This window comes from Engystomops pustulosus, chromosome 3, assembly GCF_040894005.1.
Source record: "Engystomops pustulosus chromosome 3, aEngPut4.maternal, whole genome shotgun sequence".
NCBI classification, from domain to species: Eukaryota; Metazoa; Chordata; class Amphibia; order Anura; family Leptodactylidae; genus Engystomops; species Engystomops pustulosus.
In genome coordinates, this window is record NC_092413.1 from 194,147,088 (window position 1) to 194,172,590 (window position 25,503).

The 25,503-nt window shown below is 44.0% G+C and overlaps 1 protein-coding gene across 1 annotated transcript; it reads right to left on the minus strand.

The window, feature by feature from the left end:
• Positions 1 to 13,975: 13,975 nt before the first annotated feature.
• On the minus strand, positions 13,976 to 21,323 carry TMEM18 (transmembrane protein 18). Its single transcript, XM_072139643.1, has 5 exons — positions 21,172 to 21,323; positions 18,281 to 18,401; positions 15,550 to 15,604; positions 14,757 to 14,850; positions 13,976 to 14,233 (listed from the first exon to the last, which is right to left on the minus strand). The coding sequence occupies exons 1-5, from the start codon at positions 21,214 to 21,216 to the stop codon at positions 14,138 to 14,140; spliced, it is 411 nt and encodes a 136-aa protein (XP_071995744.1). The 5' UTR covers positions 21,217 to 21,323; the 3' UTR covers positions 13,976 to 14,137.
• Positions 21,324 to 25,503: the final 4,180 nt, after the last annotated feature.

A 25,503-nucleotide genomic window follows, 5' to 3' on the forward strand; every position in this document is an offset into this window, starting at 1 on the left:
CAAAGTGTCTAATGTTTATGGTGTATACAAAGAATTTATCTCCCGCAGATCATCTCAATGATGACGAAACAAAAGAGTTGAATGTGCTGTGAAAAAGCAGAACACATGAACGATAAAGCTGACGATCTCTGAGGATATATCTGGACTGTGTGATGTGATAATCTTATTGTACTAGTAAGAAAAGACCATTTTGGTGATAAATCTTCTCCTCCTCGGACAGCTGGATGTAATATTCTGAATAACATTGCCGGAGGCAGCAAGAGACAAAGTTCCACATATTCACGATGGGCCTATAATAGTTTGGTCCATGCGTCAGAATAGATATTTTATCCTCAGTTAACATTTTGTGATGTCACAGCCGTGTCTCTTACCTTCCTAAATCCAGTCATTGGGTTATAAATCCAATCCATTATTGATGTTCATTATTATCTCTGAGTCTGCGTCATTGTACTATTCACGTCTTGTAAGGCAGAAAGTTTACTGCGTTTGTTTACTTTGTTGTTTACTTAGGGGTAGCAGTCATAGCAGCTTCTATGGGGCTCACAGTGTCAGGGGGCCCTGGGATCATGGGTGTGAATTTGCTGTATGTGTGTGTGATGTGTATATACAGTATTTACAATATTATGTAATATGTATGTCTGTGTATATGATACATGAGTGTATATAGTACTGTATGTGTGTATATTCTATATGTTTGCATGTATTTATGGTGTGTATATACAGTGTGTTATTTTAACTCACACCTGAGTATACAAATATGCATATATGGGGCCTCATTCATAAGCCTGCTATGGGGCCCTACCTCTCCAAGTTACACCCCTGATTACAGGTGCACTTACACTACAGGTACATTGTGTACTTATCTACTCATACTATTGACAAACCACAAATTTTAATATGTCCAATAGCCCTCAATCAGTCACTTGGCCTAGTGGGGTCCTGACATTAGCCCCTCAGCTCTAAAACTTCACAGGCTGTTACACTGACTCCACCTCCCTCAGCACTATCCTCCTTCCTCTGCCAGAAGTAATCGCACAGCAGAGAAAGATTCAACACACAGTGGGAGGGGAGCTTGTACACCGTGTAACAGCCTGTGAATCTGCAGCATGGATGGGCTCCAGTAGCAACTACCAGAACCCTGCCAGGAGCATCATTTTTATAGATGTTTATAGAAGAAAGAAGGCTGTGGATAACAAATATAAGAACATTACCACAGATTACCACAAGATAACCACAGTAAGTGGCAGCATAGGGCAGCAAATGGCTCAGCAGTATAGCTGGGCACACAGATAAAGGGGATGTTGGCTCCTAAAGGGGCACTAAAGAATTAGTAAGGACACACCCGTGGGTCAATACACATCCCACTTTTTAGGAGGCCAAATTCCCACCTCTGTGTCTTGGTAACAGCTCCCCTTTTGTTTATTCTGAGACTGTGACCCACTGTGATTTCCGATGCTTTTCTGCCCCAGTCTTCAGTCTTCTTTCAGTTTATTGGGTAAAAGGGAGGGTCCACAGTGTTCTTTCAGGTTGTTGCAGGGAGGGCCAACAATGGGGCTACCTATCAGGGGCTAAACCCCATAACACATGTAATGTAATGGGTACCCTGAGTTGATATTATGACATATTTATGTGACATGTTCTCTCTGTATATGGTCTCCAATAGTCCCTGCTCCTGCAGCAGCTGCCGCCATGTGAGTGTATACCAAGTCTAGTTGTAGTCCTAGAACAGTGATGGCGAACCTTTTAGAGGCCGAGTGCCCAAACTGCAACCCAAAACTCTGCTTATTTATCGCAAGGTGCCAACCAAAAATTAAAGCAGTAACTTATTGCTCCCTGTTCAACAACTTTCATATTGCCCTCCTGAGGACAGCAGCACAGTAGAAAGATGGAAAATTTTCATCATTTTAGCTTCTTTCCAGGGCTTCTCTGTACACAGAGAATCCTGGGGCCAGCTGGAGGTCCTCCGAAAAAAAATTTGACCCTGTCTAATTCCCCCTCTTCCTACAGTCCCAAGTAGCGAAGTCAGTATCAAAATATGACTGAAAGCAGCATCTTTTAAGTTGCTTGGAACTGCAGGAAGATTCTTTGAGTCTTGTCTGGTGTGCTGGGGCATTGGCCCGGGTGCCCACAAAAAGGGCTCTGAGTGCCGCCTCTGGCACCCGTGCCATAGGTTCGCCACCACTGTCCTAGAAGATGAGACAGCAGCAGTAGTGCGCCCGATGTCCACTAGGTGTCACTGCTGCGCTGAAGTACGTCGGAGTTCACTGAAGTTCACCGTCCTACCCTGGGTGCAGGTAAGCGCGTGTCAAAAACGTCATTTTTTCTGAATCCGTCGGGTTTTCTGACGGCCACGCCCCCTGATTTTTGTTGTGCGCATCCCGGCACCGATGCGCCACAATCCGATCGCGTGCGGCAAAAACCGGTAATATTCGGGAAATGCGTCGGAAAATCGCGATTTGGGCCCTTAGTAAATGACCCCCAGTGCATACAAAGACAAACTCATCTATATTCTTTTAAGATCTTTTTTTGGAGCAATTTTTGATAAAAATTATTACTGGCCCCTTCATAAACAATATATTGGTCGTAGTGACTCTCAGGTCTGGTCTGGTGGAGATCACAGATCTTGCTGTAGTCGCCACCGTCCCCAGATCCAGAGGAAGGCAAGAAACGCCCCAGAGATTTATATACCTCCTTCCTGACCCCAGATATGGCGACCGAATATCTCCCCGGATCACATATAGCTGTCAGTTATGTCTGTGGAGTTCCCTGTAAGGAAAGGAGCATATACAAGCTGCTCCTAGGAGCTCACAATCCACTGTACATTACATCCTTTGTACATAGGAAACTCCAGCCTAATATTATAAATGTACTGTATATTTACTGTAAACATAGTAAATTCCCTCTCCTTCAGCTCCTCCCTTACAATGCTTCATCTTGCAGCCCCCTTATTATTCCCCCTTCCATACAGTACCCCCTTTGGCCCACTTTATTTTGCCCACTATTGGGGGTGCACGTAGTAATGGACTCTGAAAATAAATGTGTACCATACCCTTAACCCCATACTTAACCCCAACCTATATAATACCCGCTTTTCCACAGCCCCCCTCCTATGATGCAAACTTTCCTTCAGCTGCTCTTTTACAATGCCCCATCCTACGGTCCCCTTTATTAAGCCCCCTTTCCTACAGTGCTCATTATGCCCCCTTCCTGCTTTCCTAATTGTTCACACTTTTTGGCAATGCACCCTCCCCACGGCCCCTTATAAAAAAGGAACCCGTTTTCCCACAGCTTCCTCCCATAGTGAAACCTTTCCTTTTAGCTATCCCCTTACAGTGCTGGGTCCTGGAGTCCCCTTTATTATACCCTCTTTTCCGCAGTGCCCCTTTATAGTTCCCTCTTTCCTGAAGCCTCCTACTTACAGTCCCCTTTTGTCTGTAGCCCTTTCCTTTTTAGGGCAGCCCACAGAAAATAGGGCACTATAAAGAGGTACTGCCAAAAGGTATTATTGTCACCTGCGGTACATTATACCTACAATTTAAGGGTTAATGTGTGATGTGTTGAGACATTTGTAATCTTTCTTGCAGAATCCCTGGCTGATGATTGGTTGGTGTCCTGGAAATCAAAATAGTGGAGACAATTTATCAGCAGTGCCTGAGAGCTGAACTGTTCTAGTTACTCATGGCAACCAATCAGAGCTCCTCTTTAATTTCCCCATAGCCTTTTATAGAAGTAAAGATGAGCTCCGATTGGTTTCCATGGGCAATTAGAACAGTTTTACCTCAAACACTTCTGATAAATCTCCCCCAGAGAGTCTATCGATTCTCTCTCTGTCTGGATTTCTGGGTCTTTTACTTCTAGTCTTTCCTTGATGTGCATCTCTGTGTACTGCTACCACAGAGACTGCCATATTGATGCTTATGCAGCAGAGCCAATCTGGCTCCTATTAGCCAGCCCACTGGACTAGGGGGACTGCAGGGACTTGTAAACTAAGTCCGAAATATTCAGGCTCTTGACCCAGGAATTTTTAAATCCTTGCAAAACATAACAAGCCATCAATGGACACTACACCGTGTTTCTTGTTGTGGGTATGTGGGGGGCCACAGCATTTATTTGTAGAGAAACAATTAATAAATAACAAATAGAATAAAATGCAAAAGTTGGAACAAAACCATGCCCATCCGGGCCCTTCGCTTCTTCTGAGCAAACCTTTCACCCGATTGGCATCAGACGTCAGTGGGCACCTTCATCTCACCTTCGGGCGTGTGAAAAAACTGCCAATGCTGTGACATCTGAAAGGAAGACAGAAAGAACAGCCAGAAACCGGAATGACAGGGCAACCACCTGTAAACGAAAGTTAACCTGAGGGCAGGGTGGGTGGGCGACTTCTCGCCACTCAGTCCTGAGGGCAGAAGGAAAGAGGCCCCTCTAAGTGCCCCCAAAGCTAATAAAACCACGGGGCGGGCCCCAACAAGCCCCCCAATCCAGCCCCTTTTAGGGAACGCCTAAAGAAGGGGTCAATCGCCTTTTTAGCCACATTCTGCACCATCACCGTAAATCCCCAACAGGGCTGGGCCCCTTCTCTATGCGATTTGGGGCCAATGTATTCTCAAATTCCAGATCCACAGCCAACCAATCAACTACCTTATGCGTGTCGGCAGGAAGGACGATTTCCAGCCTGTTACCTGTTGCTGTTTTGGACTGTGTGCCATTAAAGAGACTGTGTTTTTTGGGATCTGTAGACTCAGAGCAGGTCTTATTCCTGTTTGTGCCCTTACCTTCCCATAAAAGTGTCATCCTTATCCCGTCTGTGGATTAGTTGCTATTCAACACAGTTAAGGGACTCTTTAAGTTACTAGTTTGTCCCAACCCCCTTATTTCCCTTACATTTTTTTTTTTTGCAGATCTACAAAAACTAAAGCCGTGCGGACGGCACTCAGACAATTTTTTGTTGGCTTGGCGACTCAACACTGCAAAAACGGGCCATGGCTCTGTTGTCTGCGGCCCAAAAACAGGAGATATTTGTGTGCAGGTAGCCATGAGGGGTTCTTCAAATCGTCTAGTGGGGAGACAGCAACGCCATCTACATGCCATTTCTGCATGTGGTATGTCCCATGTTACTACTTCTTGTTTTTGATAATGCAGGAATGCAAAATTGTAATGGTTGAAAAGACGAACCCCTACAACCTGACCCAAGGTTTCCATCCTCCCGGTCAGGTGGGAGGTGTCCATAGACGTATAAGAGCCATCAGCTTGCTGTATTGTACACACAGACACATCCGAATTTTGCCGCCAGGTTTCTAAAACGTTCTATTGCGGGGATGTTTACCTTCCTGCGGATCATGTCAGACATCTTGAAGTTTCCGGTGAGTATTCCTCAGGAGACATGACTCATCCACAATCACATTATGGTGTTTCCTACCGTTTACGTAGCGCTGATCACCTTTCCAAATATTGTGCGGTGAAATCACATCTTTATGTACACACATTCCCTGGATCCACTTAACCTCCGGACATTGATGCGAGGCAGCCGGCCTTACTGATTACATAGAGAATATACTTGAGAAATAGGAGACCTCGGAGGGAATGAATTCAGTGGTATTAATGGTCGCTGTGAGAATCACTGCACGGAGCGCCTGGGGTGCGCATAGAGTATATAGCAAAGATTAAAATGTGGGGCTTTCAGGAGCCTCTCCTACAACGACAGTCCTAATCAATCATAATTTTGGTGCATTTTCCAATTATTTTTTGCTGAATTTTTTGTGCTGCTCCAAGTGTCCTGTCTCTGAAGCAATGTTTAGTCTGACAAGGACCTATGAAAAGATTTGTGGGGTAGGGAGACCTAATCCGTAGTATCATCATAGTACAATAGTTTATACGGTTGAAAAAAGACATTTGTCCATCAAGTTCAACCAAGGAAGGGAAGGGATTGGATGAGGAAGGGATTTAGGGGAAAAAATTCTATATAACATAACCATCAATGTTATTTAGGTGTAAAAAGGCATCTAGACCCTTCTTGAAGCTCTCTGCTGTCCCTGCTGTGACCAGCGCCTGAGGCAGGCTATTCTACACATTGACAGTTCTTATAGTAAAAAAGCCCTGTCACCTCTGGTGATTAAGTAGTAAGAGGTAAGCAAGGATCAGTATGGGAGATCAGCAGGACAAGGACCAGTGACAGAAGGGAAGCCGAGAAGAATTAAGTCATTATTATGTGAAACAGTCACAAGACCAGCAAATCTGATATTCTATGCTCACAAATGTCTTTCGGATTGGGCTGCTGGAACCACTGGTTTACTCCCTTCTTCCCATTCAGAACACATGCATACTAAGCAAGACATGCTGGCATATAAGGATGCTCCCCCTGTGTCAAGTGAGTGCACCAGACCTTGTGACCCTGTCCAAACTGCACCGAAATGCTAAATCCTTGCATTAACCTATTACATGTGCAACAATAAATTGGGTAAAATAATCCTCCTGTATATGTTTTACAGGTCTGTAGTGAGCAAGAGTAAAGAATATGGAAACAAGTTTGGGAGAAAGGAAAGCTATCCCTCCAGTGCTTCTCCCCCTACATAACTGTCTGACTATCCAGGAGCCTATTGCAAGGTAAAAAGACTGGACACCAACCAATATGATCCAATAGTCTAATTTTTGATCCTGTTCATGCCTGATGTTCCGTGTGCCCCGTTTCTTACCAAATTTATGACATAATTTTAGTTTTAAAAAGAATAACGATGTGCTGCTGCCACCATGTGGAGATCTAGTGGTGTGACACGCTGAATTAGAATATGTGCAGTAGAGCAAAACATATCTGGTTACCCCTGTGCTCCATAGTGTCAGACAGAGGGTTCCCTTAGGCCCAAATGTATTAAATGAGTTAAAGTCATTGTGGGACGTGTAGTCATCACATGTCTCATGTTTCTTGGATCCATTAGGGTGTTGGCTGGGTATAAGACCTCTTTCACCCGAACAGAAATTTATGTTGTATGCTACCCGTACTGTTCCGGTATGGGTAGCATACGGTCACATACATTTAAATGGAAGTATTGCCCAGTGCACCATGGAAAAAGATAGAGCTTGCTCTATATTTCCATGTATGTACGGCCATGTTACAGTCCTCCCTATGGAGACGGGATGGTTGAGCAGCGCTCACCTCTCCTCTATCCAGCGCACAACAGTATGCTCACCTATGGCTATGGCTGGGCGAGCATTCGTCCATGTGAAAGAAACCCAATACCGCACTAGTACTCCATGATCGGACTATGGTACTGCTTGCCAGACTTTGTTCCCTCACCAACGTCTTCCAATTTGTTGACAGATTTCCTTAACATCTCTTGGCAACTTTACATATATAATACATTGATAAAGTGCAGTGATCAAGCTAGGGTCCAATCTTCCTGTCCATCCTGGTCCCATGTAAAATATGACACCTTACACAACTCCATACACCAAAGTATGACAAAAGCTATGGGTGTAAGAAAATATCAAAATACAAAAAAAAAAATTCTTCCAACACATTACATTTTTTATGGCATGAAAAAGTAACAAAAACTATCTAAACTTGGTATCTCCTCGATTATACTGACCCAAAGAATAAGCGAAAGCTGTATATATAAAAAAAAATGGTGCAACTGAGTTTTTATGTTAGTTGCACTCAGTGTTGGACTGGCCCACCAGAGTACCAGAGGATTCTCCGGTGGGCCCAGGCTCTAACCCAGTACTGGACCCCATAGATACAGCAGAAGACAACCCAATTTGGAGAATTCTAGAGTCTGTTTTCTAGAAGTTGGTGGAGGGTGGGCCCCCAGCATAATTTATCTGGTGGGCCCAAGGAACCCCAGTCCGACACTGGTTGCACTGCATTTGCCATTTCCCCAGCACATTGCATGGAATATTAAATATTGACAGTAGAAGTACAAATCTGTCCAACAGAAAGCAAACCCTAATACAACTCTGCACACGGGAAAATGTAAAAAAATAATTTTTGGAATGTGGAAAACAAAAATGCTAAAATTTTTTAAAAAAGGCCAAGTAGTTAAGGGGTTAAAGTTGAGGTATTACTTCTCAAAATGTAACCACAGCGGAGTATCCCAAGTTTAGTAGTACAGTTTACTGTACAGCACAATATACAGGCGGTCCCCTACTTAAGAACACCTGACTTACATACGACCCCTAGTTACAAACGGACCTCTGGATGTTGGTAATTACTGTACTTTAGTCCTAGGTTACAATAAACAGCTATAACAGTTATCAGAGGTGTCTCTAATGAAGCTTTATTATTTATTCTGGTTCTTATGACAATCCAACATTTTTAAAATCCAATTGTCACAGAGACCAAAAACATTTTGATTGGAGTTACAATAATAAAGTATACAGTTCCGACTTACATACAAACTCAACTTAAGAACAAACCTTCAGACCCTATCTTGTACGTAACCTGGGGACTGACTGTAATATGACGCTGCTCTGTACATGGCCCTTTTTGTCTCAATAGATAAAACAGTCTTACAAAATCTATGATTTGAGGATTATGATATTTTGTTTAATAGCTATAAAAGTGCTGTGCTGCTGCCCCCGTGTGGACATGTAAGAATATGACCCGGTTTACAGAACCTCTTTATTGTTTTTGCAAATGTGGTGATTACAGAACATTTTTTTGTATTTGGCAGAATGCCATTTTATCTCCATTATATTTATATCTTTAGATCTACTTTTTGTTTTTGGGGAATTTACCACTGTAAATAAAGCATCTTTTGCTCTGCTCTAGGTTGACTTAGTGGCACTTGTCTTTAACCCTTTCATAACCAAGGGCCATCGGTGTCCGAATTTCTAGGTCAATTTTTGCAGTTCTGTTCTTTTCTTTCTCTGACATGCGAGAAACTTTAATTCAATAGGAAAGTTATATTAATTAATAAAAAATTAATTTATTTCATTTAAAAAAAAAAATAAACAGCAAAATTTAATACATTTTTACCAAAAATATGTGTCAATTCATTGCTCTTCTCCAGATTCAGCTACAGATGCAGAGGATGAATGTACTTCTGCAAACTGTCAGCTGTCCCACTCCAAATGGCTAAATCTTCTGAACTGTAGCACCTAGAAAAACAGTCCGCTTTTCAATAGATCTCTTCCATGTCTCTGTATATATTCGTACCTGTGCCTCACCATGCTGCCCTCTGTATATACACAAATGGCTGCTATCTCACTCACTGCTGCAGTCTGTCTTAACCCCTTAAGGACGCAGCCATTTTACAGCTTAAGGCTCAGTCCCATTTTTTGGATTCTGACATGCGTCGCTTTATATGGTTATAACTTTTGAACACTGTTACTTATCAAAGCGATTCTGAGATTGTTTTTTCCCCACATGTTGTACTTCATTTTAGTGGTAAATTTTGGCTGATAAGTTTTGCGTTTATTTACAAAAAAAAAGAAAATATGATGAATTTTCTAAAAAATTTGCCATTTTTGAAATCTGAAATCATTGCGTTTTCAGGCAGATCGATTTACCACCTAAATAAATTGCTGAATAACATTTCCCATTTGTCTACTTTACATTTTCACCATTTCTGAAATGTTTGGATAATTTATTTTGATGTCACGCGGCTTACAAATAGAATATCGCTTTTCCGGATTTTCAGAATTGACTATTCTGGGGATAAATAGTTTTGAATGAAAATTTACATATTTAGCATCAAAACCCCCCTATATAATCTACCCAATTTCAAATCTGCACCCCTCAAGCTATCAGAAACAGATTTTACGAAGATTGTTAACCCCTTGAGATCTTCATAGTAATTACATCAAAATGGAGGCGAAATTTAGAATAGTCAAATTGTGCCGGTTATACGTTCATTTAGCCCTAAAATTTACACATTTCCAAAAGATAAAAATACAAAACCCACCATACAATTTGTTCTACAATTTCTCCCGAGTGCAGCGACCCCCCACATGTGGCCATGACTTGTTTTATGGGCACACAGTGAGGCGCAGAAGGGAAGGAGCACCCTGCAGCTGCCAGGATTTTACTTTCCTCATTGGCCTCTTTTGAAGGCTGTAAAATTTTCGCTTTTGCGCTATTAGGGTCATGTGACGGCATTTTTTTTGCGGGATGAGATGCTTTTTCCAATGTTACCATTTTGGGGTTGGTATCACCTATTGTTGAAAATTTAGGAACTTCTTTTTGAGAGCAGGAGTAGAAAAGCATCAATTCTGTACTGGATTTTTTACTTTTTTTTTTGTGGTGTTCACCGTATAGCCTAATAATCATATTATCTTTATTCTATGGGTTGATACGATTACGGGGATACCAGACATGAATATATTTTCTTGCGTTTTACTAAATTTGTAAAATAAAACCCTATTGTGGGGAAAAATCTATCATTTTTGCATTGCTGTCTTCCAAGTGGCATAACTTTGTTACGTTTTTGGCTACGGAGCTGGTTGATGGCTTGTTTTTTGCGGGACACGTTGTACTTTACACCAGTATCATTCTAGAGTACATATGTTTTTTTGATCACTTTTTATAGCATTTTTTGTGGGATTGTATAGGTAAAAATCATAATTTTTGGAGGGTTTATAACAGTTTTCTTTTACGGCGTTCATCCTGCGGGTTCAATAATGATTTATTTTTATTCTACGGGTTGTTACGGACGCGGTGGTACTATATATGTGGGGTTTGTGTTATGATTTAGATTCGGGGGGGGCCGATCGTGGGTGAAAGACACCCCAAATGCATGTTAGATGCCGCGGTCGCGATGACCGCGGCATTTAACGGGTTAATCACCCGCGATCAGAGACAACTCCGATCGCGGGTGTTACACTGGGGTGCCGGCTATCAGTCACAGCCGGCACCCCGTGTTTCCAGATGCCGGTTCGGCTCAAATCTTGAGCTGAACCGGCATCGGCTCAGCGTCCGATATATCGGACGCTGATCGCTATGTCACTGAGCTCAGCGTCCGATATATCGGACGCTGAGCGTTAAGGGGTTAATGGCGTCTGAGTTAATCCTAAAACAAAAACAGAAGAAAAAAAAACAAGCGTTTCCCGGTGCAAATTAATGTAATAACTTGGACTATATTACAATCTGTAATGGTGTTGTGCTTACCTCCGGTGATTGTGCGGATAAGCTCAACACTGTTAGACCGTATGGAATGCCGCCTCGTCTGGTTTTAAATCATGGCTATATCCAAGGATGGGAGAATTAACCTCTTATCCACTGGACGGCAGAAAAATAAGGACTGTACCTCGGCACAACCCGAGTAGTAAGTTCATGTATAGACATTTAGGATACAAATGTCATTTTATTAGTAAAAACTTGATTAAGAAATATATAAATATAACCGCAGCTCCTCCTATTCATCAGAGCTCATGCATGTAAACAAAGAATCAGAGAGTCTGCACACAGCTTATGTGTAAATATCAAAAATGCTGAATTACTTGATGAGCATTCAGGGATTTTTATTAAGGCAGTAGAGGCACATGTGCAACTTATGTCAGAGAGTGGCCAAGCACTTTTATGCAGAGAATCTCTACTTTAATATTGTGCAACCAAACTGGTGGTATCCACTGTTAAAGAGGACCTGTAATTAGTGCCTCCACCCAAACATACCTAAGCAGTCCATTTCATAACCCTGGTTTTAATCAAACTTCACTAATATAACATAGGTCCGATCTACGGACCAGCGGTCCGGCTTATTCTTTAGGGGGCCGTCCAGGCGCTCCTCTTTCTTCACAGGGCGCCAATCCCCCGAGCTTCAATTCTCACCCTTGCACACTAGGCGGCGGCGAGGATGGCATCCAGGGAGCAAGTGTTGCCGGCTTCCTGCTCTCTGCACTTGCTGGGAGTAACTGCCCATGCACCGCCCCACTGATGTCTCCTTTCATTGAATCTGGCAGCATTGCCGGCATCTATTGCACAAGCGCTGATGGCTTCATGCTATCGCTGCTCATTGCACATGTGCAAACATGAGAACTAGAAGCCGGGGGAGTGGCAAAGCATAGATAGAAGGGAGTGCTGGCACAGCCCCCTTATGAATATCCCCTACTGCTGGAGCAGAGGTCCGTCGATCCGACCTCTTATTTTGTGGGAGGTCACAGCATGAAGGTACACTTAATAAACTTTGGAGTTACACAGATCAATAAATTTTACGTCAATAGAGAGGGGATTAGGCAGATATATTTGAATGGGGGGCCTTATATGTGGTGACAGGTCCTCTTTAACCCCATAGCGCAATAAGTTGTAACCTTATGTCTTATTGCACATGGGGGCTGAGCCCTCTTCATACTCACCGGGCGTTCGCTTCACAATGAAGCAAACGCCCGTCGCTTCATTAAAGAGCTAGCATTAAAGATCCAGTGGTGCAGCCACCTTGGCTCCGATCGTCGTTCCCCGTGACGTCATCGGGGAGCGGCAATCTGTTGTCATGACAGCCTCGGATCACACAAAGATCCGAGGCTATCATGATCTAGGCTATCAATTACAATGTGCGATTTGCACATTGTAATAGATGGTGTGCAAAATCCCCATATACTGCCATACTGTATTATGGTAGGATCAATCAGACAACCTAGGGTTAAAGTACCCTAGGGAGTTTGAAAAATAGTAAAAAAAAATTCAAATCACCCCCCTTTCTCTAGAACGGATGTAAAAAATCTTAAACACATTAGGTATCACCGCGTCCGAAAATACCCAATCAAAATATAATAACAGTTTTTCACTGCGTTTAACCTCGTAACGGAAAATAGCGCCGGAAGTAGCAAATTGCATTTTTTGCCATTTTGGAAAAAAATAGAAAAAAAAAAAAAAAAAGTGTTAAAAAGGTCATACAGTCCTAAAAATAAAAGCATTGAAAACGTCATCTAAAGTCGGAAAAAAATGACACCACCCACAACTCCGTACACTAAAGTATGAAAAAGTTAATAGGGCAAGAAGACGGCAAAATGAAGAATTTTTTTTTTTGTACAGGTCTTAATTTTTTGTAAATGTATGAAAACATTATAAAACCTATACAAATTTGGTATCCCCGTGATCGTATTGACCCAATGAATGAAGTAGACCTGTCATTTGGGGCGCACAGTGAAAGCTGTAAAAACCAAGCCCACAAGAAATGGCGCAAATGTGTTTTTTCATCATTTTCATTGCAATTAGATTTTTTTTCCCACTTCCCAGTACACAGCATAGAATATTGAATACTACCACTACGAAGTGCAATTTTTTATGCAGAAAAATAAGCCCATACACAGCTCTTTACATGGAAAAATAAAAAAAGTTCTAGATTTTTTAAGGTGGGGAGTGAAAAACAAAGACGCAAAAAACGAAAAAGGGCCTGGTCCTTAAGGGGTTAAAGTTAGTCAGGAATAGGGAACTGTAAAAGGTAAATTTGAGCAACTTTAACAGGGAATATCTCCCATTCTGTGGCACCTAGAAAAGCAATCCTGGAGAGATATAAAATGTAAGATTCTCATCTTTAAAATGACACCGGAATTACAGTTTACATGCAATACCTGCAGTACATGAAATCAGGATGTATATAACTGCATGGCAGTACTGAAGGGGTTAGGTATTCCCTAATTTAAAGGTTGAGGCGACATAATTTACCTTATTAAAAGTTTTATTTAAAAATACAATATCACAATGAGTTTACAAAAAAAAAAAAAATTGTACAAAAGAAAATATCCCACAACCTTATATACAAATACAAAGCCTTGGCTCTGGTATAGAGGCTTCACTGAATGACCATATTTTAAGAGGGGTTTTCCAGCCGATTTCCAGCAGTGATTAGCCCGGTGGCTTATTCATATCAATAAGGACCTGGGAATCATCAGAATGTGAGCGGCAGATATTAGTGCAATTTCTCTCCACATATTAAGTGGCTGGACAACTCCTTTTCAATGGCATATTTTAGAATATGAATATGTACAGAACACTTGTAAAGCTGATGATCCTTCCTTACATCTCAGGATGAGCGTCTCCTGAGTCGTGTAATAATGTGCAGAGAAGCCTCAGAATTCATTATTTCACCTACAAGTCACTTGGTACATTGGGGGTCTGCATCGATCTTTACACTGCGATGAATGCAATTCCATAAATGATGTTTTAAAGATGATCAATGGAGGACGGAGGCCGATGGTTTCCATGTGTTCAGTTCTCCTTTTTCTTATCTTTAGCCGCTTTCCTTTTCTTTTGCAGAGTTTTAAGTTCTGTCATTACACACAACGTCTTATACACCCAATGGACCTATAATACAGAAATGAAAACCACAATTCAAAGGAGTGGGGGAAAAAAATTGCTCTACACCATGTGAAGAGGAAGCACCAAAATATATTAAATGGGGGAAACTATATTTGACATTCTTGTATTGTCCTGTGAACAATTGAAAAGTTACAGACTTGTCTCCTGATAGGCCAACACTAAATTACAAGTGGGTGGGGGCTGTTTTTTTGACTGCTGGGTACCAGTGTCCCTATATCCAATAGCAGAAGATAGCCGAGTGCTCCCCCATTATCATGCACCCCTGGATTTGGTTTGATACAATGGGGTAGATTTATCAAGCTGTCAGAATATTTCTAGTTGCCCATTGCAACCAATCACAGCTCAGCTTTCATTTCACCAGTGCTCATGAATATTTTAAAGGGGAGCTGTGATTGGTTGCCATGGCCAACTAGGAATATTCTGACTTATAGACTGCTTGATAAATCTGCCCAATGTGTCTGTGAATAGGACACATTGAATAATTCACGCAGGCGTTTGCTGTACTTACCACAATTATTATAGTGTTACACAACAAAGGTGCTGAAAAAGCCAAGGAAATGAACATCCCGGAGGAGTCAAAGTACTGCTGCCTGGAGTACAACCTGAATTAAAAAGGACAGAAAAAGTTTTTTTATTCTTATTGTGCAATTATTATTATTAATAATATAATTAAAGGAAATCTACCATCAAGATCCATCATGAAAAACCAGAGACACTTACTCATAGATCCAGACACCGTGACTGTGATAATCTTCTTATACAGGCAGTCCCCAGGTTATGTACAAGATAGGTTCTTTGGGTTTGTTCTTAAGTTGAATTTGTATGTAAGTCAGATCTGTATATTTTATAAATGTAGCTTCAGACAAAAGTATTTGTTATCTGGCCTCCTTCCTTTGAAACCCTGTAAAATTATGCTTATGAGCCAGAATGGCTCTGATGGGTGTTTCTAGAGCTCCTCTGTGCGGAAGCTTCACAGGCTATTACAATGAGCAGAGCACTTCCTGCTGCTGCTGCTACAGTACACAGGTAGAGAGCAGGGGGTTGGGCAAGACATGTTCATTGAGACTGTGAATCTGCAGCACTGAGAGGCTCTGGAAACACCCCCAAACCCTTCATTAGCATAATTGTAAAAGTTGATTTGAGAAAGACGGTGGCCATGAATAACAAATTTAAGAATACTGCAGTCACAGTAAGTGTCCCTGGTTTATGGCACTGAAGTAGAGGAAGAGGCATATTTTTTGTTTGTCCTTTTGATTTACCTTACAAACATTCTTTCAGAGAAGATATTTGTGGTCACTTACCTCCAGTTCACAGCAGCCACTTCATTGATGTATTCTGCACAGCTCACTAGGCCCACTAAAAGAGAAAAGTACCATTACATTGTAGGGAACCTGTCAGCAGGGACCTCATTATCACTAAAGACAGGCTGCAGAAGCCCAATAGTGTTGGATTACAAAGATGTCTTTATGTGCATTTTCATGTGACTTGTCTGTGCTGCTCACTCCTCAGCCCCCACCTTTCTGCTCCTGTAAAACTCCTCCATCCTGCTCCTTCACTCACACAGGGACAGAGCTTGCTGTGTGGTAAGCTGACATCAGTGGGGGATGGAGGAGCTGTACAGGTGCACAAAGGTGGGGGCTGAGAGCTGTGGAGTGACTAGCACAGACAAGTCACTTTTTTTTCCCAAAACCAAAGCCAACCCTGGGACTCAGAACAGGGTTCTGTAAGGCAAGTTATATAGTACAGTTGTTTTTTGATGTGATAATCATCATTTTAAGGGTTTTTATTGGGTCATTTAAAAACATCTAGTATCAGGATAGAGTAAAATAAGAAGAAAAATTACTTGCCTACCTTGTGGTGAAGGTCTACACTTTTTCCAAACCCAAGCTATAACATCACATTTGTGTCACAAACAATATAGAGAAAATCACTGTCCTTAATGGTGACCTACACAGTCTAAGAGAGCGCTGCAGATGGAAATTGTTGAGCACAGCACTTGGCTAACACTCACTCAGTATTGTATGGATCATACATCCTGCTAAGCAGCTGAAATGGCACAGGTTGTGTTTTCTGAATTGCAGCAGCAAGTCAATTATTGTTATGAATTCAGTCAGAGATTTTGGCTACTGTGGTCCTTCCCTCTGTGTTGCAGACTCTTACACTCCCCCTGCACATCCCAGATCATTCCGTAACTAACCGCATTTTAAATAAATATTCTCTACTCCTTCTGTAAGTCTTTATCAATAGCATTGATTATAATATTTCCCTGAGATATAGATATATATATATATATTTCCTGATATTACAGGTGGTCCCCTACTTAAGAACACCCAACTTACAGACAACCCCTAGTTACAAAACGGACCTCTGGATGTTGGTAATTTACTGTACAGGCAGTCCCCGACTTACGGCGATGCAAGTTACAATGGACCCCTAGATACGAACAGGGCCCTTACCCGCGCATGTGCAGCCGAGGACCCCGTTTGTATCTAGGGTTGACCCGTTCCGCGGATCGCAGTGGAACTTATTTACCCTAAAGAACCCTTGCAGAAATGCCAGATTCACTTGTGCTGCTCTTCTGTGTGCCGCCTCCTTAGTGATATAAGCGGAGGGGAAGGTATCGCGATACCAGCGCATAAAGAACAAGCCGCTGGTATCTTGCGACTTCTTCCATTCCTCCCCCTCTGCTTGTATCACTAAGATCGGGTTATACCAGCGGTTTGTTCTTTATGCACACAGAAGCGCTTTACAAGCCACTGATATAACAGGACTGCGATCTTAGATCCGACTTACATACAAATTCAACTTAAGTACAATCCTACAGTCCCTATCTTGTACATAACCGGGGACTGCCTGTACTTTGTCCTTAGACTACAATAAAAACCTATAACAGTATCACAGCTGTCTGCTATTAATCTTTATTGTTAATCCTGGTTCTTATGACAATCCAACATTTTAAAAAATCCATTTTTCACACAGACCAAAAACATTTTGGCAGGGGTTACAATTATAAAATATATAATTCGGGTACGGCACCCTCAGTGCCAAACCATTTGTTCTCAGATGCCTCTGAATCAGATAGCGCTATCCGCTGTGTAGCGGTGGTGCGGGGGTATCGCAGTGTAGCGGTGGTGCGGGGGTATCGCAGTGTAGCGGTGGTGCGGGGGTATCGCAGTGTAGCGGTGGTGCGGGGGTATCGCTGTGTAGCGGTGGTGCGGGGGTATCGCTGTGTAGCGGTGGTGCGGGGGTATCGCTGTGTAGCGGTGGTGCGGGGGTATCGCTGTGTAGCGGTGGTGCGGGGGTATCGCTGTGTAGCGGTGGTGCGGGGGTATCGCTGTGTAGCGGTGGTGCGGGGGTATCGCTGTGTAGCGGTGGTGCGGGGGTATCGCTGTGTAGCGGTGGTGCGGGGGTATCGCTGTGTAGCGGTGGTGCGGGGGTATCGCTGTGTAGCGGTGGTGCGGGGGTATCGCTGTGTAGCGGTGGTGCTGGGGTATCGCTGTGTAGCGGTGGTGCTGGGGTATTGCAGTGTAGTGGTGGTGCTGGGGTATTGCTGTGTAGTGGTGGTGCGGGGGTATCGCTGTGTAGTGGTGGTGCGGGGGTATCGCTGTGTAGTGGTGGTGCGGGGGTATCGCTGTGTAGTGGTGGTGCGGGGGTATCGCTGTGTAGTGGTGGTGCGGGGGTATCGCTGTGTAGTGGTGGTGCGGGGGCATCGCTGTGTAGTGGTGGTGCTGGGGTATCGCAGTGTAGTGGTGGTGCTGGGGTATTGCTGTGTAGTGGTGGTGCTGGGGTATTGCTGTGTAGTGGTGGTGCGGGGGTATCGCTGTGTAGTGGTGGTGCGGGGGCATCGCTGTGTAGTGGTGGTGCTGGGGTATCGCAGTGTAGTGGTGGTGCTGGGGTATTGCTGTGTAGTGGTGGTGCTGGGGTATTGCTGTGTAGTGGTGGTGCTGGGGTATTTCTGTGTAGTGGTGGTGCAGTTCTGGTCTGGTATTCCATTTCCAGATGCAAACATACATGTAGAGCTTTTTATCTTACCCATCAGAAGGAAGTGAACGATCTGGAGCTTGTAAAATCTGAAGGAAATGCAGGTCAATATGAAGCAGAGGAGGTGGAAACCCAAAAGACCAGCGAGCCATGGTTCTGACCAGTCAATAGGCTGCAGGAAAGAAAATCAAGTTTAGAAAGAAAAATTCATAATAATTTGTAGAAATCCCGAAATATTAGTATCCCTAATATTACTTGGGATGTTTTGTCCAGATCTCTGACAGGCTGTAGGGAATTTCTTTCTATTGGGAACAACCAAAACTTGTCCTGTGACCATAACTACGCCAACCACCTCCGTACCAAAATCACCAACACTGATCCCCATGAGACAACCCCAACTTCTAACCCTACAAAATACATCACAAGGAGATTTCCTATAAAACTGCTGCACATGTTGTAGTAAGAGAAGATTCAGAGGTGGTACAATCCAGTGACTCCTCAGGGGTACAGACAAGCATCGCCAGCCACATACACCCATGCCAGCTTCAGCGCCAGCCTGTTATGGTGAATGATTGAATCCATGTAAGGACACATCTGTGTATTATACTGTAGGGCTGGCACTACAATGTTGGCATCACTAGTGGCACACACTGTTGGAGGCTCTTACTGGAGGATGCACAGGCGGACATTGTAGAGGCATATGTGTCAGGAGCACAAGGCGGGTACAGAATGTAATACATACACATGAAGCAAGCATTATGGTGCATGTGTAAGGGGCACAATACTAGTATTACATGGGGTATATACGCTGGGCACACACTATTATAGGGGCATGTGTGGCAGTGACACAGTTGTAGGGGTTACATACGCTGGGCACACACTATTATACAAAGACATTAAGTAGGCACGCAGTGGTACATGGGCAGACACATGTAGGGCGCACGGTATTATAGGGGTAAGCATGGCGTGCGCGCGGTATTATAGGGGTAAGCATGGTGGGCGCATAGATCAGGCATGCAGTGGTATGGGGCAAAGGTGGCGGGCACACTACAGGGGTATATGACGGGCGCATAGATCAGGCATGCAGTGGTATGGGGCAAAGGTGGCGGGCACACTACAGGGGTATATGACGCGTGCACCCAGCACTCCAGGGGTATATGACGCGTGCACCCAGCACTCCAGGGGTATATGACGCGTGCACCCAGCACTCCAGGGGTATATGACGCGTGCACCCAGCACTCCAGGGGTATATGACGCGTGCACCCAGCACTCCAGGGGTATATGACGCGTGCACCCAGCACTCCAGGGGTATATGACGCGTGCACCCAGCACTCCAGGGGTATATGACGCGTGCACCCAGCACTCCAGGGGTATATGACGCGTGCACCCAGCACTCCAGGGGTATATGACGCGTGCACCCAGCACTCCAGGGGTATATGACGCGTGCACCCAGCACTCCAGGGGTATATGACGCGTGCACCCAGCACTCCAGGGGTATATGACGCGTGCACCCAGCACTCCAGGGGTATATGACGCGTGCACCCAGCACTCCAGGGGTATATGACGCGTGCACCCAGCACTCCAGGGGTATATGACGCGTGCACCCAGCACTCCAGGGGTATATGACGCGTGCACCCAGCACTACAGGGGTATATGACGCTTGCACCCAGCACTACAGGGGTATATGACGCGTGCACCCAGCACTACAGGGGTATATGACGCGTGCACCCAGCACTACAGGGGTATATGACGCGTACACCCAGCACTACAGAGGTATATGACGCGTGCACCCAGCACTACAGGGGTATATGACGCGTGCACCCAGCATTACAGGGGTATATGACGCGTGCACCCAGCATTTCAGGGGTATATGACGCGTGCACCCAGCATTTCAGGGGTATATGACGCGTGCAGCCAGTATTTCAGGGGTATATGACGCGTGCAGCCAGTATTTCCGGGGTATATGACGCGTGCAGCCAGTATTTCCGGGGTATATGACGCGTGCACCCAGTATTTCAGGGGTATATGACGCGTGCACCCAGTATTTCAGGGGTATATGACGCGTGCACCCAGTATTTCAGGGGTATATGACGCGTGCACCCAGTATTACAGGGGTATATGACGCGTGCACCCAGTATTACAGGGGTATATGACGCGTGCACCCAGTATTTCAGGGGTATATGACGCGTGCACCCAGTATTACAGGGGTATATGACGTGTGCACCCAGTATTTCAGGGGTATATGACGCGTGCACCCAGTATTACAGGGGTATATGACGTGTGCACCCAGTATTTCAGGGGTATATGACGTGTGCACCCAGTATTTCAGGGGTATATGACGTGTGCACCCAGTATTTCAGGGGTATATGACGTGTGCACCCAGCATTACAGGGGTATATGACGCGTGCACCCAGCATTTCAGGGGTATATGACGCGTGCAGCCAGTATTTCAGGGGTATATGACGCGTGCAGCCAGTATTTCAGGGGTATATGACGCGTGCACCCAGTATTTCCGGGGTATATGACGCGTGCACCCAGTATTTCAGGGGTATATGACGCGTGCACCCAGTATTTCAGGGGTATATGACGTGTGCACCCAGTATTTCAGGGGTATATGACGTGTGCACCCAGTATTTCAGGGGTATATGACGTGTGCACCCAGTATTACAGGGACAATGGGTGGTGGGCACAAAGATACAATACTGTCAGTAACTGGCACATGCAGGTATAGGAGAAAGGACTGGCATGCAGGATATAGGGCACCTGTGGCTGCCACACACTGTATTACAGTACACGTCATTGCCATAGCAGTGCGCCCCTTACTGTAAGCCCCGGGTAGTGCAGTGTATATAGGAGCAATACTGGAGCAGCTCCATGCATACGTGCGGTCACCACACAGCATTACGTGCACTACACGCGCTATCAGTGGGGTCCGCACTCACCGCCCGCTCCAGCAGCCGCCACAACCCGTCCTCCTCCTCCGCCATGACACCCGGAAAACAAGCAGGAAGCTCCGAGCCGGGGGGCGGGGACTCAGAGCGGCTCCTCCTTCTTAGTCACGTGTCGCGGTGGTGAGAAGATTCCCGCCGGTGACAGGTGTGAGGTCTCCTCAGCGCTCAACCGTCACGCCTTGATGTCCTCCGCGTGTGAACCAATAGCGAGGCAGAAGTTTTACCCAGCAACCAATCACTTTCTTCTTTTTCTACCTGTAGTAGGCGAAGAGTTTAACCTGATTGGCTGATTCTTTTACCTCATGTTTAGACGCTGTCCATGAAGTCCAGTCGGTCACTAATGCGACCCCTTGGATCATGAGAATGAGGGTCTAGTATTTCACCCCATTGGACCATTAGACTGGTCCACAAATTTTGAGTTGCTAAGAAGGCGACCATACCACAACATGATAATCACAAAAATGTCTTTGGGGGTGGGAATATGCGGCGTGACACGAATGCGGCAGCCACATCCAATTAACTCTTTAAGGACGCAGGGTTTTTTCGCTCATTTCTGTTCTCCAATTTTTACATGTGCAGAGCTGTGTGAGGGCTTATTTTCTGTGTAACAGATGTGACTTCTCATTGAAGTTATTTATTTTTCAATGGCGTGTACTGGGAAGCTGGAAAAAAAAGCCAAATGTGGTGAAATTAGCAAAAAAAATGCAACACCTCTGATTTATTATTTGGTTCGGTACGATCACAGTGATACCAAATTTATAGACTGTATATATTTGAGTTTAAGCCGAGTAAAAACCTAACCCAGCTTATACTCGAGTCGTTAAAAAAATGAACACTGTACTCACCTTTTTGACGCCCCTGCAGGTCCTCTTTGGATGCTCTGGTGCCCCTTCCGGTTCTCTTTGGGTCCTCGCGAAATTCTGGCGACATGCAAACAATGACGTCGGCAAGCGGCTGACGCCATCCCGTGTGCCGGCTGTGCGCGGGGACCCGAAGAGGAGCCGAACGACCCGAGGAGGCACCAGAGCATCCGAAGCAAGAAGAGGACCTGCATGGGGCGTCGGAAAGGTGAGTACAGTGTTAATTTTTTTAATTAAAGGCTTGCCATACTTAGGGGGTGGGCTGGCTATATACTGCAGGGGCTGGTAGGCTATATACTGGGGGCTGGCAGGCTATATACTCAGTGGAGGCAGTGTCCAATGGTAGGCTTGTACTCGAGTCAATAGGTTTTCTCAGTTTTTTGTGTTAAAATTAGATACTTTGGCTTATACTCGGGTATATATACAGTAAGTTTTATTGTGATTTGATGACTTTGGTGTATGGAGCTGCGTGAGGTGTCATTTTTTGGGGGGCTGTGCAACATTTTGATCACTTTTTATTAAATTTTTGATGTGATGTAAAATGGTATAAAAGCATTTTGGACATGTGGGCACTATTTTCCGTAATGGGGAGAAGCGGCGCTACCTAATGCGTCTGTGATATTACGCTTTATATCAATTCTAAGGAAATGGGGGTGATTCGAATTTTTCGTTTGTATAAATATTTATTTTTAAACTTTTTTTAAAACTTTTTTTCTTTACTATTTTTTAGACCCTTTAGGGTACATTAACATACACTGCTATACTACTGTATTGCAGTATACGGCATTTTCACGCAGTTTTCATTACAATGAGTCACTGGCTCATTGTAGCGAAACCTGCAGAAACTAGACAGCCTGGGGTCTAACGAAGATCCGAGGCTGTCATGGCAACCAATTACGTTATGGGGAACAATGATTGGAACACAGAGTTGGCGCCCATGTGCCTCTTTTAAATCACATCGGTGCAATCGGTAGGGTTAATACCTGTGATCTTTGCTGGTAATATACAATAATATACAGCCCCCACAGCTCTGCCATACATGTATGGCGCAGAGCATGAAGGGGTTAAGGAATTTTGATGATAAACCATTACAAAATTATTATTTAGTACCTGGATCATGTACTATGAAGCTGATGAGATAATTTTGTGATGAATTATGTGCAAAATTCATTGATTGTATGTGGCTGATCGCACCGTATGTTTCCACCCTTTGGTTCAAAGCATTGTGTAGCTTTTGTGTTTTTTTTGTTGAGACACCCTTGGTATCCGTCCATATTCTTTCTGTCCATGGTGGCCGTCTAAAGATCTTGCATTCACACAAATGTATGTGGGACGTATATACGGCCACATATATATCCCATAGTTGTCTACGGCACCCGGGTTCGGTACGGTGAGCACTACGTGTGTTCACCATACCGTGCTGCAGCACTATTCTCTATGGAGAGGGGCAAGCAGCGCTCGATTCTCCTACTCTCCACCGCACCTGACGTGTGCCCACCCGGCTGTAGCCCTGTGGGCACACGTTCGTGTACATAGAGAAATATAGGAAGGGACTTCTCTATACGTATTTGTTATTTTTAATGGGTCAGATCTGGACCAGAACTGCCCTTGGGTGGCTGTTGTCTGTGGCTGCCTTTCCACTTTATCTTGTGATACTACGACAGTACCCTCAGTAGTCAACATTGTTTCGTTAAAAGGATTGTCCAATCTCAACAATTTATCCTCTATCTATAGGACAGGGGCTATGGACTTGTTGATCAGTGAGGATCTCACTGATGGGACCCCTTTGGATTATAAGAATGGGGGGTCCTTGAAACCCTGTTGCACCCCAGAAGAATGCACATGTGTGCTTCTGCTCATCCTTCGTCAGAACCATAGTGATGAATAGAACTTGTGTGACTGTTAATTTGGGGTACAATGGGGCACACATTCTCGTGATACGTGGGGGTTCCATCATAGAGGCCTTTACCGATCAATAAGCTGCTCCCTATCCTGTTGATGGCAGTTACTGGGGTGGCAGAATTAATTTATCCTAAGCTTAAAGTGTAACCGTCATTCTGAGCAAAAAAAAAAAAAAATAAAATACATAATTCTGCTCCAGTTGTCCCTGGGAATGATTCCTCAAAGTATTTTCCCTCTCAGTCCTCATTTAGTACCTCTTTTGTCCCATAGCAACCAGAGTTTCCAGCTCTCAAAAAAACTACAATCAGCAAGATGGAGGGGCGGAGCCTCCTGTCACCTCATCACAAGCGCCTGCTGCTGACCAATGACACCAGAGCTATCTTACATCTACCCATCTATATATCTTAATATATTTCTAATATCTATCCCATATCTATCTATCTCTCTATAGCAAGAGATTAGGCAGCACTCCAATTGTAACGTGCAAAAAGTGGTTTTCTTTATTCCATGCTTTTTTAAGGTACAGCAACGTTTTGACTCGCTTGGAGTCTTTTTCAAGCCAAATAACAAGAGTGAACATCGTACATATATATCAAACACAAGTGATCACATGATACATTGGTTCCCACCCCCGTAATTAGCATATTGCGTCATAATGATAGCATAACAAGTGAATAATGATAAAAAATGACATACATTTCATTAGCATAAACATTACTAAAGTGCTAGGGCATAAATGTCAGATTTGACACCAAAGTGATAAAGTGCTGAATGCAGTTTGTGCAAAATAATTATTATAGTAAACATTAAAAACAAGCTGGGGTAACTCACCCCCACATCCACTAGCTGAAACAAGACTATCGATCCTCAGCCGATAAGCAGCGCTTGGCGCGCCAGAGTGTGTGCAGGCTTGACCCGCATCGGTGGAACGCAAGCCGTGTGGCGCTCTAATGCGCATGTCCAGGAGGATCATGTTGTCAGGGAGACTGTTTACGTCACAAATCCGCTGTCAGATCTTCCCTGATGAAACCTCAATATATGCGGCTATGCAGTAGGACCAAGTAGTTACTGGCACAACGGTAGGTATGTCCATAGAGCATAAATGAAGGGCTATATTATAGGAGGTGCGGGTAGGAAAAACCCCAAGTTTGGGGAGAAGAGTAAGAAGTATTTATTCCCCCAAGTCTATTTTAGACTTATCAGGGATGTCAAATATAATGATCGCTATACTCCCAGCCCAGAGGAGAGAACTATCGCTGGCCAAAGTTGTAACTAAATGTAAATGATGGACAATGTGGTGTACAAAAACAACACAATCAAAAAGGTAAAGCCTGACAATCAAAGAAAGGAGGAGGCATCTTGGATCAGTCATGTAACAGCAAAAAAATGTGGAGAACGACGGTGAGAGTTATCCCGCTATGGCTTTCTGGATATTCATGTAATCTGTAAAAACAGAGGAAAAGTTTTTTAAAGTTAGTATTGTATTTGTGTGTAACAACGCTGGGTGGTTCTTGTTACTACAAACTTATATCACATAGAGAAAAACAGATGAAAGAACGAT

Excerpts from the sequence above, each read along its gene's own strand:
- TMEM18 (XM_072139643.1), bottom strand. The coding sequence starts at position 21,216 with ATGGCGGAGGAGGAGGACGGGTTGTGGCGGCTGCTGGAGCGGGCG. Across the intron at positions 15,605-18,280 it reads CGTTCACTTCCTTCTGATGG|TGGGCCTAGTGAGCTGTGCA; the intron begins GTAAGATAAAAA and ends TTTCTCTTTTAG. Across the intron at positions 14,234-14,756 it reads GTAACACTATAATAATTGTG|GTCCATTGGGTGTATAAGAC; the intron begins GTAAGTACAGCA and ends TCTGTATTATAG.